This window comes from Etheostoma cragini, chromosome 12, assembly GCF_013103735.1.
Source record: "Etheostoma cragini isolate CJK2018 chromosome 12, CSU_Ecrag_1.0, whole genome shotgun sequence".
Lineage (NCBI taxonomy): Eukaryota > Metazoa > Chordata > Actinopteri > Perciformes > Percidae > Etheostoma > Etheostoma cragini.
In genome coordinates this window covers 8,178,362-8,191,877 of record NC_048418.1, presented here as the reverse complement: position 1 = coordinate 8,191,877, position 13,516 = coordinate 8,178,362, and the positions used below count along the sequence as shown (strand labels likewise).

Below are 13,516 nucleotides of genomic sequence, written 5' to 3'. Positions count from 1 at the left end.
TCATTCACCCATTTAGACTCCACACATGGAAATGCCTATCATTTTCCACTCTACAATTTAATTTAATGTATCTTTTTTATTATTCCGTTTGCTTTTACATAGTGTTTTATCTTTCGAGTTGGAAAAAGCTTTAGCACCCTTTTTGTCATGATGTGGATTGGAAAAGGGAAGTTTGGGGTTCCGTGTTACCGGATAAGCAGGTGAAGATGGATAGATGGATGGATACTTCTTTCAACTCTACTTTCATTGATCAGCACTACACTACACCCCTTGCTCATTTCTGTCTTGAGATCCTCTCAATTTGGTTTATCTGTGGCAATTTAAATGCTGATCCCTGTTTTGAGGTTAAATATCACTAACCAGAATTACAAATAGCTTTGAACGCATGCAATATCTTGACTGTAGGACCAAACCAACTACTCAATCTTTGAGAGATGTGGGCTTTCAACTGCAGGTCACTGACAATATGCTCCCTCTTTAAAATGTGCTGATTCTGTGTAGAATGTCTTAAACCAGCAATCCTTTTCCTGTGACCAACCTTTACAGCCAAAGGCAGGGCTGCTGAAGCTGAAGGCCGTGTGGTTTGTGTAAATATGAAATGGCGCTTCTCCATGTACTGGCCCCTGTGCCACTTCGGGCTTACAGTGGGAATCTCGACTTTCGTCACATCCTGACCGCTTTTGGTCTGACTTGAGTAGAGACAAAGAAAGTTGGAAAAGTCAGGGAGAAAGAGAGAGGAAAAAGATTCACAGGATCATTGAGGTTAGCTTTGTGAAGAGCAGAGGTAGCTTTACAGTACAAACTTGTCCTTCCACTACACAAACATCTTGGGAACAAAGTCAATCCTGACCTACAAAGCCGATACACAGTAATGTGTATTTAGTCAAATTAGGTTTTCTAGTATTTTTTACATAACTCAAATTGACATTTTCTTTGTAGGTATTGTGTTTTTCCATCATTTGTTAGACACTGCAGAGGTGCCACTTTAGCAAGCCACTGAACCGTCTTACTAGTCAGGGTGCCTGACCTTTGCTAGCTCCATTTCTCTACATCTCTACACAACAACTGAATGTCTTTGGGTCCTGTGTAAAACAATTAAGTGAACAAACAGATTTGTCTTCACAGCTTCACAATAGCCTTCAAACCATTTTTTGTCATGTTAGCTGTCCCTGCAGTTACTGCTCTCTGCATTTGTGAAGGTATGATATCAAACACTCTCAACTATAACTTATACAGGCGTGAGTGGTGTCTTCTTGTTGGTCATAGAGGAGAGAAAGATGAGCCAGGGACCAGGCAAAAACAAAAGATAAAACAAACACACTACCATGATACCATGATAGAGATTGGTCACGAGAAAGGAGAAGGACCGGTTGATGGCACAGAGGGTTTTATCTTATGCTCTGTGGGATAGACAGTCTCTTACCATCTTCTTGTGATAACCAGTATCATCCCCCCCTTTTCCTTTTTTATGTCTTTTCCCCAGTTATGATACCACCAGTATATCGACTTTTAGCCTACATGAGAAACTCTATTACGCTCAACGTGTACCTTACATTTGGAGCTAATTTGAGTCAATATATTCCTCACCTCTCATTTCTAACATCTACCTACAGCTTTAGCCAATGTTAAGGAGTGAACTTATATTTCATGTAATGCAAGCAAAAGCTTAAATTCAGGTTTTAAGGCTGGTATTTTTAAATATTAATTCAATTCCACTTTTTCAGAAATTGACAGAGATAAGATAGGAGCAAAGCTTTAAACCCAAAATAAATGTTTCACCTTCCCTGATTCAATGTCAGTACATTGAGACAAACAGGCCCTCATTTGCTTTTTAAACTTCTTTCTGAGTTTTATTCCTTTTCTGCTTTTTCCCTAGATGCCAAGGCCTGCCCCAGCGGTGAGTTCATGTGTGCCAACCGCAAGTGCTTGGCCTTCGTCCACGTGTGCGACGGTGATGACGACTGTGGAGATGGCAGCGATGAGCTCAAGTGTACCTCCCCTCTGACCTGCGGGCCCAACCATCTCCGCTGTAACACCTCGGAGTGTGTGCCGCTCATTTGGAGCTGTGACGGAGACCCCGACTGCTCCGACAGTTCGGATGAGGGGCCGGAGCGCTGCGGCGGTGACGGGGTCCCGTATCTACCTAACCGCCGAACAAACTGCACTGCTGGGGAGTTTCGCTGCGCAAACGGGGAGTGTGTGCGGCTAACCTGGAAGTGTGATGGAGATCCAGACTGCAAGGACAAGTCTGATGAGTCTGACTGTCGTGAGTTTCTCTTTCTGTCTTTTACAAATATACAATGTTTTCTAAACTAACTTTAAAGAGAAAGTACTTTTTATCTAGTATAGTGCATTCTGTTTACAAGTAGTATGAAATGGGAACACGTCTCTCCAGCTGGAGGCTGCTCGTAGCACCATGGTTACACGTGCAACTCTGTTCTTGTTTACAATGGGCAGTTTTGTTGAAATTTCATCTAGTTTAAATCTAACTCAAATTTATGTTGAGTTAGTGTATAAGTTGTTTGTCTTTCTTTTATTCTACATATACTGTATTACCACTATGAATTTTTAAACGGTAGCACCAAGTCGTTTACATTTATTGTGCTCATCTTTTTCAAAGATCGGCCTAGCGACCGAAGAAATACCAACACGTTTCGAAATAATTACACTGAACTGTTGTTTTACATTATCCTTTTGTTGACAGTAGGTTACGATATCTGTCTGCTTTAGAACTGGAGAGTGGAAAGAAATCTCACAAACAACATATAGCACATTTCCACTCATGCTTGTAGTTGGAATATGTTTTTTTTCTTCCTTTTTCTCTAAATGTGTGTGTGAAGATGGGTCCTCGTGATAAAGCAGGCTTTCCTTTTAGCTGGTCATGGATGGAGGAGCCCTGAAGCTCTTGTCTCACTAAGCCAGAGTGTGAAGCCCAGATAGTCCCACTATTCATTATCAAGATGTGCGATGCACACATCAAACCCACCTCTCCCACTCTGTGGTGTCAAATAAGCAGCACTTACAAGAGATTGATGTGTTATTAGGCAACTGGATAGTTGCGTTTAGAGAGCAGCCTGGAGAAAGGTAGATGACTGACCTCGTATTTGTCCAGAGATTACTACCATTTACCTCCAATGCCTTTGCTATATTCACATGCTTAATGTCTATGTGAGGATTAATTTGCCAAATGAATAGTGTTCTGCAAACTCTTCAGCTGAAGACATATACTATTGTGATTCATCAAAATATTTCCGACATTTCATATAAAGCGTGTGCTTGTGTGTGTAAGTAACTGACCAATCAGATCAATAGATTGATCTCCCAGATACAGGGATGTGTTTTCATGTTCATGTCCACACGTGTGTCCAAGCTACAGCGGCACTGTCTCCATTTCATTCCCTCTGTTCTGCTCATCTTGTAATAACACTAAATCATATCCCCCTCAGTCATATATATTGCTTTTCAGTGTGGTTTGGATATGAGTTATATGAGCACACTGGGCATCATTGATGAAAAGCTTGTCTGTGCTTGGGATATTAATGAAATGTGGTGTGGCTTCATGCAGTCTCCATCTTTGCGTTACTATATTGAAAATCATTCATCACACGTCCTCAGGTTGACTGTCTCTGTCCTAGGCTGTACCTGCAGTAACACAGGCTGTGAATGGATAGAAGTACAGTACAGTTATTGCACTGGGTTCTTGATTTCAAGCATGCTTCTACAAAATGATTTTTTTTAAATAGGTTGTTTGGCCTGTCTTGCCTTTGTTAGACTGGATAAAGTAGAGAGAATTGTGACAAAACTGATGAAAGTAATATGCAAGAAAAGGTATTGGGTTGGTTTCAACCCCCGGATGTATTGTACCTCTTGAAGGAATTTAAAGGGGAGTTAAAAGTCTAATTTCAAGTGTGTTTATGTACTTGTGTGCCTCTTACAGCCCTGTTGACGTGCCGTCCCGATGAGTTCCAGTGCGGTGATGGTTCCTGCATCCATGGCACCAAGCAGTGTAACAAGGTCCATGATTGTCCTGACCGCAGCGATGAATCTGGTTGTGTCAATGGTGGGTACACCTGTCAATGCTGTCTGCATGTCCTCTTGCCAGAATCTGTCCTCCTCTCTGTCCGGAGGAGTTTGTAATGGTGTCTGATTATAGCTACAGGACCTGTGTGATCTGTGTAATACGGTTTACCAAAGCCTCTCAGCTATATTTTGGTAGAAATAAAGAGACTTTAAGGCAGAAGTAACATAGCCGATATCACAGCACATGCTATAACCCCCTTTTAATTGCTTGTCCGCTCTATGTTTGCACCGACTACTGTAGAATGTCTTTCAGCTTGAGTTTAAGAATAATATCTGATGTGTAGAAAGTCTTGCATATTGATTCACAGTAAATAATCTAAAGTTGAAATCCTTAAGATTTCATTTCTGATAGATTTGGCGGTTACTGGTGGTTTTGTGCAGTTTATACTATACTGTATATACTGTACTGTACTACTACAGCAACAAAAGGTGTATCTATTTACAGGGCAGCTAAACTTATGTTTCTATAATCAGGTCAGTCAAAAACTTACTTTTACAAGGATCTGATTTCATGCTATGCACAGCACTGCACCGCATGGTGCGAGGAGTTGGCTACCTTGCTGATGAGTTGGATGGATTGTGTTGGGAAGGTTTGACCTAAATCACTAATGTAAAATGTTGTAGTTTAATTGTTAGCATGCTAAAACATGTTTTAATCACTTTAAATCAAATCACATCAAAGTAATGTCAGTTTTTACATTTACGTAAATAAAAACACCAGCTTAAACCAGGCAGTTTGATGTGACTGAGTGCGGTAACATTAACTTACTAGATGTTTGGTTTGATTTGCATTTTCATAGCTGGTAAAAAAAAATAAAAAAATAATATTGTTGAATTTCCAGAACTGAAAGGCATTCTTGTCTGATGACATGGCCACCAGCCTTGGCGGGGTCAGCTGGTCACAGACATTGTTTTGATTGGCAGACGAGAGGAGATGGAAATTTAAACAAGAGAACTAATTAAAAAAATTAAACTAAATAAAATTAAAATGTGACTGCATACTGCCAAATGAAAAGATCCTTTCTGAATGTAGAGTCAGCTCTTTGTAAGCCCTTCTACCCTTGATGGTATTGCACTGAAATTTTAAGGCTTTGCCGACCTGCGTTGTCCGGAAAAATGTCAAATAGTGATGTAATGGTATGAAAATATAACCTCATGCTTATAGTGTCCAAAATTATCACGGTTTTCGGCATTATCATGGTATTACCATTATCATGGTAAGTGTGGTAAATATGTTCAGAAAGCTCTTATAGGCATACACAAGCTGACAAAGTTTCAAAAAGTGTAGCACTGTTAAAACCAATCAAATGTTCAACTTTTAACATCAAAGGAACAGGGGTTCAGCATGTAAACAGCTCATTTGTCGGGAACATTTTCAGTAGTGCAAGTTTAAATTATACAGATTCAAACATTCAAGTTAAGACAAAATACTACAGTCTACTACTGTTTGATGAATGCAACTCATATGGGCATCCATCTAGCGATATTCACGGAGATGAGTCAGGATATTTGACGTATTGCCGCCTTTAGCAGCAACTTTTCTTCTGCACGTTCTGCAGAAAAGATAACTGTCTTCAATCAGTTGTCCTTTGGCTTTCTTGTAATAACCAAAATATGCCCATGCTTCAAACTTAGTCCTCTTAGGAGGCTAATAATTGTCCAGAGCGCTGTCATCTCCTCCTTACACCATGAGTTCAACTTCAAGAAACGCACGTTATAGGCTACGCTGTGCGCCTGCGCGGCAACTTCAGGAGTCTCGGATGAAGCTGGGAAAGATTAAGCGCACGGTTTCAACATTGTGGTAATCTACCATGATGGTAGTGATATTTTAAATGAAAACCGTAATTATTATTGTCACATTTTTATCGTGGTTTACCATTACACCTGTAATTGTTACAGCCCTAATGTCAAAAGAAGGCATGTGGATCGGGCACCCAAATAGCAGCAGATGCCCTGTATAGAGGTTTATTCCTCAACGCAGTGGGTCTGGGTTTAACTCCAACCTGCAGCCGTTTTGAAGTACACTTTTTATGTACTCGCAGTATTTATTACTGCCACTTATTTCATGCGAGCCTTCAGTGATTTGGTGAACCCCTGGAGATATTCAATATGACTTCACACACTTTTTGATGCATGAGGGTGAATTCATTTGCAATAGCTTACACAAATAAATGTCCGTGAAGTTTATTTTGTAGATGCTGATCTATCTTCTGCTTTTCCGTCACAGCAACCAAATGTGAGGGACCCCTGAAGTTTCTGTGTAAGAATGGAGAGTGCATTGATAGCTCCAAGGTGTGCGACTCTCTCAAGGACTGCAAGGACCGATCAGATGAGCCCAAGAAGGAATGCGGTAAGAGAACTTATTGTGCACATAAGTAGGTTGTGTCAGCTGTTAAGAAACACTTTCTTACACTTTGATGCAGTGGTATGAAATGAAGGACATTGGCAGAGATTTTGGCTCAGCCCCGTGCAATGAGTATATGCAGACTATTGTAAATGGATTCAAGCAGTTAATGCAGCAGGGTAATCGTGTTTGCCATAACAAAATGCGGCTACCTCCCTCCTATTACCTTCCATTTCAAAGGCTTCAGAGGCACACTCAAATTATCATAAGCATCCGTTATTCAGAACAAGAGCCTGTGTTTACTAATTACCATCAAATGGTAGAAGAAAATGGTTCTTCTGCTCTGTGATAATCTCTCTTCTCCATCTCTCTTCCTGTATCCATATATCTTCATCTCTTAACCTATTTTACCATGAGTAAATAAAAGTGATGCCTTAGTTAAAGTAACAACAACATTGTGTTTATGACTTTGTGCCAAAGAGCTTAAAGTTAAGGAAAAAACTCATGAGCAGCACAACTCATTTCACATACATAAAGAATGTTCCGTTGATTTCGATGAAAAAGAAGCATTTAATAAACACTAATTTGAGGGGAAGTAGGCAGGCAGTACAGTTTAACCAGGATGTGTTATTGTGCAGTGCAGTCCTAACTCTCTGAAAAAACTTTCAAAATGTGATTGAATACTGCCAAATAAAAAGATCCTGTCTGGATGTAGAGACAGCTCTTTGTAAGAAGTTCTGAAGTTCCTACCTTCCTGAAGGTGTATTTAAACTCATGCTGGAGGCATTATATTTAGCTAAACCTTTAAGGTAAACAAAGATATTGCAAGCGCCATAAAAAAAGATGCCAAAGCCTAATTCAGCCTCTCTCTCTCTCTCTCTCTCTCTCTCTCTCTCTCTCTCCCCATGGGAAGTACACTCAAGTTTGGCTGGCCCTCTTACCTCCAATCAGATACAGTCCTGAGACAAAACATTCCCTTGGCATAATGCTGCCTAGGTTCCCTGAAGCTGTAGAAAGACCAACATAATTATACATGAATAGTTTTGGTTATTAGAGATTGGCTGAACATTCTTATCCCCTGACCTATGAATGACGTGATGTTGTCTAAGCATTCCCTTTGTCTCACCATACAGCAACATGGTGTTTCTGGAAATTCCACAACACTTAGTGAGAAAGTTTCTGATAAGACAGAGTAATAAGTAGACATATACCTATAGAAATCTCAAAGGAACATAAAGTGGAGAAGGAAAAGTGACAAAAGGCAGAATACACTGACCTCTACCAAGGATGGAAATTACAAGACCAAAATGGGTATTCCAGAGAGTAATTCTCCTCCCTTTGTCCCTCGTCTTCCTCCTCTTCCTCTCTCTTATCCCTCATACCTCCCTCCCTCTCTCCTTTCTCAGGTCTTGTTCTCAGCTCATTAAAGGCTTGTTCACACACACCTAGGTCATCGCTCTTCTCGCTCAACTGTTAACTCGCAAGATGTTCCCCAAACCAAAACCCAGACATGAAAAAAACTGAAACACAGTTATGCGTAGTTGTTCGGTATGATTGCATTTGCCGCATCTGCCTTACATCAGGGGGAAACAAAGCATTTTTCTCTGTGCTCAAGCACACGTTTTTCTGTGTTTCCCATCTCATTAGAAATAATGGCACATTACCACAGTACTGACTCATTACTGGGCATAACATTCATTTCTTAACACTGCACCATCACTTCTAGCTTTCACTGAGAGAAACGGCTGAAAATAGCTAGTACATAATGGGTTACCATGGTGAGAGAGGGAAAGAGAGTAATGGAGGTGGAGTAAAAAAAGAGAGACGCCATGTTTGTTTGCCCATGGTAGAGTGACCTCTAAATCATGGCTGTCCTTGAAGGTGGTCTAGAAAAAAGTGTTGATGTTGCCACACGGCCTCTACTCAACTGTCTTTGTTAGCCACCCAGCCCGACTCAAAGCAACATGAAGGAGTGATTCCTCAAATACAGACACATCTTGGGCTTTCTTCTGTCGGCAGTTAATTCTGAGCTGACATGAAGGGAGTGAGCTGAAGCTTCTGTGAGTGGCAGGCTGCTTGTCACCCATCCAGCTGAATTAGAGATGGGAATTTAATGCTGGCGGTTGCAGCGCTCCAAGTCTGCTGGCACGTACACAAAGCAGAGAGGAAAATGTCCCCACAAAAGTAAACCTCAGTCAATCTCTGGAGAGTCAACTTCATCTTTCTTTACTTTTGTTACAATAAATAAAGAATAATGTGGTGGAGATGTCCAAAAAAAATCTTCCCTCAAAGCTCCACGGATAAGCTGAACAGGTCATCTTGGATCCCTGCAGTCAGCATATTTCTTGTAGTGGGACTAGCTCTTGTATATTAAATGAGGGCCGCACTTATCAGAGCAGGCACAGGAAATTGCATCAGAATAAAATCCCTGAGACCGTAGAAAAACAAAGAATGCATTGGGTCTTTGGCACAAATGCTGTTTTTGCCTGTGCAGTGTGTAAAACATAAACAGCATAAAAAGCTGGACCCAGCAGAAGGTTAACTTAGCTTAGCACAAAAAATGGAAATGGGGAAACAGCTAGCCAGGCTTCTTACCAAAGGTAACAACATCCACCTAACCAGTTTCTCTTAAGCTCACTAAGTAACACATTGTATCTTTGTTATTTCTAAAATTCAAGTGTAAAAACAAAATGTTGCAGGGGATTAGATGCTTAAATATTTTTTGTAACAACAGTAACAACTGGTGTTTTAACATTGCCACAAGGTTGCCAGGCAACACTCTCTGCAAGAAAGCGAATAAGTGTATTTCCCAAAATGACAAACTATTCGATAATCTTTTAACGTCACATAGACAGCAAAACAAATATCGACAGTAAAATACGAAAAAAAAGTCCAGAATGAGAGGAATTAAAACTAGCGGAACTGCATAGATTTAATTTGTAAAACAAAACAAAGTTATGTAGCTTCATGTCTGAAGTCCAAATATTCCCTTAAAAAAACATATTACATTAGAATGTATTTTCTCCTATAAAAAAATATATTAGCAGCATTTTAAGAAACATAACAACGGAAATGTGATTTATGCGGTGTTGAAACGCAAGTCGTAATATTTAAAGGTTAATGAAGCTTCATTTAGAACCAATGTCTTGGTGGGGAGGTGGCAGATGCTTTGCTTTGAGCCAGCTGTTTGAGGTACTAACGAACACACATACTGTGTACAGTATGCTTTCCCTGCTTTCAGTGACAAGTGATAAAAAGCTCCCTGGCCATTGACAAACTTGTTACACTCGATGGGGCAGGATGCTGTTGACAGAATTAAGCATTCGTGTTAAGGAGTGAGGTTCCTCCTGCAGTTTAATCAATTTTTTTCTTTATCACTCATTTCCAGTTGTCATTAGTTTATTGTGCAGCCATGCTTAATTGTTTGTATGAAAAGCAAAGCCTGTATGCTGTTGAATGAAATGTTGGCGATTCTTTTTTGGAGACATTTCTTGTTGTGATCTTACCGTTCACTCAGTTGGATTCCGTTTTGTGAGTCATCCAAACAATAAGTTGTTTTTTCTTTTTAAACCAGACATGGACAGAAAAGTGTGCTGAACTTCACACATGATTCAATGGATCTCTTGTTAAATTCTAAGTCATTGCCACAGTTAAATTGTAAAAATAAATTACTGTATGGAACAGCTTGCATGCACAGTTAATACTTGATTCATAGCTGTATTGAATAAACTGGAGGAGGAAATAAATAAATAAGACCCTGAAATTTCATTCAGTGACTTTTGAGCCATCCTTGCTATCGAGTAATTCACAAAGCCATGCTGTGCAGCACAATCAAATCTAACTACCTCGGCTTTCTCTTTTGTGTGCTAACCTTGTGCCAGCTTCTTTGACCTAGTTAAAAATGATCTTGTTTTTTAGCCTCTTTCATTCTCCTGATGCTTTTACACCACTCTGCCTCAAAATGAAACATGTACACTGTTTAATTTCAAAGTCCTCTCTCACTCCTGTGGTAGAGCCTTGTTGGATATCTCAGATTCCCAGTTCCCAGCATTAATCCTCTCTGCACACATATTTCATATCCCTGCCAAAAAGCTAGCGTGTGTGATGTTTTGACTCTTTGATTCCCCTTTTCACTTTTGAGAACATCTGATAAGGATTCAAAAAGGATGGAAAAGAGCACAAGATACAAAAGAGTACAATAGCCCAGATAAAACGAAGATTATGAATATATCCATTTCCACACTTATGTGCCACCCATATTTACACACCTTTTATCAAATATCATTAGCAATTCCGCTGTACTTACCCACTTTTCAAAAAACATTTTACAGTCAATGAGGCTAAATATGATTTTGACCTTATTAAATGACCAATTGGGTGAACATAAGGTCTCTTCCACGTCTGTGATTGGAAGCATTTGACCACTAGCTTGTTTTCTTTGTCTCCCAGGGCTGAATGAGTGTATGATCAACAACGGCGGCTGCTCCCATGTCTGCATGGACCGACCAATCGGCTTTGAGTGCCAGTGCCCCACTGGCTACCAGCTACTGGACAAAAAAACTTGTGGTGGTAAATAATGAAACTTTAAATAGAAAGGCATATATATATAAAAACATGAGTGGCAGGTCGGCTGCTGACCAAGCTACTGTGATTGTCAGTGTGTATGTGTGTTGTATTACTTTAGGCAGCTCTCTGTCTGTCTTTGTATAATGTGTCCAGCCTGTCACTCCCACAGAGAAACTAGCACAGTCATACCATCTCTCTAATACACACATATATACTCTGTCCTTCACACCCTTCCCCATCCTTTTAACACTAATGTTTCCACCTCACGCCCAAGGAGAAAGCCTAAGATCTGCTGGAAGTCAACAGGGACACGCCCTGTCTCCCTGTCAACTTCTTCTCTCCCATTGAATGACAACATGTCTGCGTGTTTCTCCAACGCTTTCAGTTATATACAGTATAATGTGCATTATAACCCATTCCATCTGTTTATTCTAAAAAATGCATTGCTATACTAACATTTGGGGAATTAAGTTGCCATTCTTATATAGTGCAGCACACAATGGTAAATTAGTGACTGTCTCTCTGTCTGACTGGGTCTATTTCTATTAGTTTTTCAGTGGATTGATAACCTCATTTCCCTCTTCTCCCTGCAGACATTGATGAGTGTGAGAACCCTGATGCTTGTAGCCAGATCTGCATCAACTACAAGGGAGATTTCAAATGTGAATGCTATGAAGGCTATGAGATGGACCCTGTTACTAAGACCTGTAAGGCAGAAGGTGAGTAACAATGCTCAATTATTGACAATGCAAGGTGTCTGAGACTATGGGATTTTCCTATTTTGAGGCTGAAAATGATAATAAGCGACATGGATAAGAAAAGTTGCCCTAGATTCTTAATGTGTTGTGATTATACTTCTTGTTCCTGCAAAATAGGGTGAATATATTATTTTGTTCAAAATTCTTTAAAAAGCCTTTAAAAAAGCTGCCTTCTCCAGGGTTTGTGCCGCTACGCGTAGGTTGCTTCTCCCTCTGTGTTTTAAATGTTCAATTTTGAAATAGCCAGTAAAAAAAAGGCTTTTTAAATAATTCTGAAGAAGAGTGCCTTTGATTCCCTCTATACTTAATTGAATTCCCACTCCCAAAGAGCATTTTTCAAACATCTGACTGAACTTACTGAGCACCCTGGACTTTTTGTCTTTCCATGTTATTATTTTTTATTTTTTATTTATGCAGTTTATAATTCATAGTTTCTGTGATAAAGATAAATTTCCTCCTAGTTCAAAAAGCTGTGTTGTACTATTAAAACAAGACTTTCTCTTAAATACTCAAACACTTCACTCTCAGCTTTTGTGCCACAGTGTCAAAACACTCCTCATGTCATAATCACATCTTTCTTCTATGAGGTTCTTATCATTGCACTGCACTGCCTTGTGTATATGGCATAATTTATTAATTATCTTAAAAAAGCCAGCATCACATTGGCAACCACTCCCAGATTGCCAATGTTTCTCCCAAGCCGAATCAGTCCTCCAGTGTCACATTAGACAGTTTCATGACTGACGGACTGATGTGTGTAACCATGCTGAATACTTATAATTAGGTAGAGCAACTCTTCAGGGGCACCTGGCTGAGTCACTGTGGAGGCTAATTACATCACATTGAAACTGGTGTGCCGTTAGGTTAGGCCTGTTGATAGTTGTCGGACTAGTGGAGAACAAAGTAAACTGCTAAGAAGCTACTTAAATTTCTTTGACCTCTAACCACGGCTAAAAGCTAGTAGCAAGAGGCCTACACAGAGAGGCCAGTTTATATGTTTACACTTAACTTCCCCATAAAATGTTCATTATTTAATTGGCAGGAAACAGTGAGTCAATTGAAATGTGGTGATTTAGTCCCTGTGGTTGTCAAATGTTGTGATTTCATTTCCCTCAATTAAGCTGAGCTGATATCAAAGCTCAGCACTCCCATGTGTGTGTTTGCGTTTGCACACACTGGATTTGTGTTTGGATTGGATCTACCCCCCTGCCTCTGTCTGCACTTGTGTATTTCTCTGTGCGTGACTGCTCAGTGTGTTTGGTATCAGTTCATCATGGCCAGCAGAGAACTGTGTCTGGCTGTGTGTCAAAAACAGTGGAAGCAGAATCACAGTGAAGGCAGCAGTTCCAACGCTTGGTTTAGAGGCAATGGAAACTACTGCTCCCATTAAACTAGCAGGGGACCTTTTTCCCGTTTAGAGGGGTTGAAAATGTTGTCATTGTAATGGCCAGTTTTCAGGAACACTTCGTCTGATCAGCACTGTCATCATTCAGACTTTGTTCTGGGAGAGGAAGGAAAAGGAAGGAAGAGGGGATGTGCAGGGTTACGATACTACAATGAGCCTATGACACAGACTGTCAAAAGGGAAACTGAGGTGAGGGAGCAAATTAATGAGAAAATATCATATCTGCCTCTGGAGATAACTGGCTGCAGCTGCCATCCTATTACTATGCAAAGTCAGGAATAGATGGACCTACAGTGGGTACGGAAAGTATTCAGACCCCTTTAAATTTTTCACTCTTTGTTTCATTGCAGCCTTTTTCCAAAA

The 13,516-nt window shown here is 40.1% G+C and overlaps 1 protein-coding gene across 3 annotated transcripts in view; it reads left to right on the top strand.

The window, feature by feature from the left end:
* Window positions 1-13,516, top strand: part of LOC117953986 (low-density lipoprotein receptor-related protein 8-like) — a 68,020-nt gene that overhangs the window by 38,781 nt on the left and 15,723 nt on the right. For all 3 annotated transcript variants that reach the window (XM_034887415.1, XM_034887416.1, XM_034887414.1), the window contains exons 5-9: window positions 1,877-2,266; window positions 3,938-4,060; window positions 6,308-6,430; window positions 10,874-10,993; window positions 11,584-11,709. In XM_034887415.1, coding sequence (XP_034743306.1) covers window positions 1,877-2,266; window positions 3,938-4,060; window positions 6,308-6,430; window positions 10,874-10,993; window positions 11,584-11,709 — 882 coding nt within the window. The remainder of the gene's footprint in view (window positions 1-1,876; window positions 2,267-3,937; window positions 4,061-6,307; window positions 6,431-10,873; window positions 10,994-11,583; window positions 11,710-13,516) is intronic.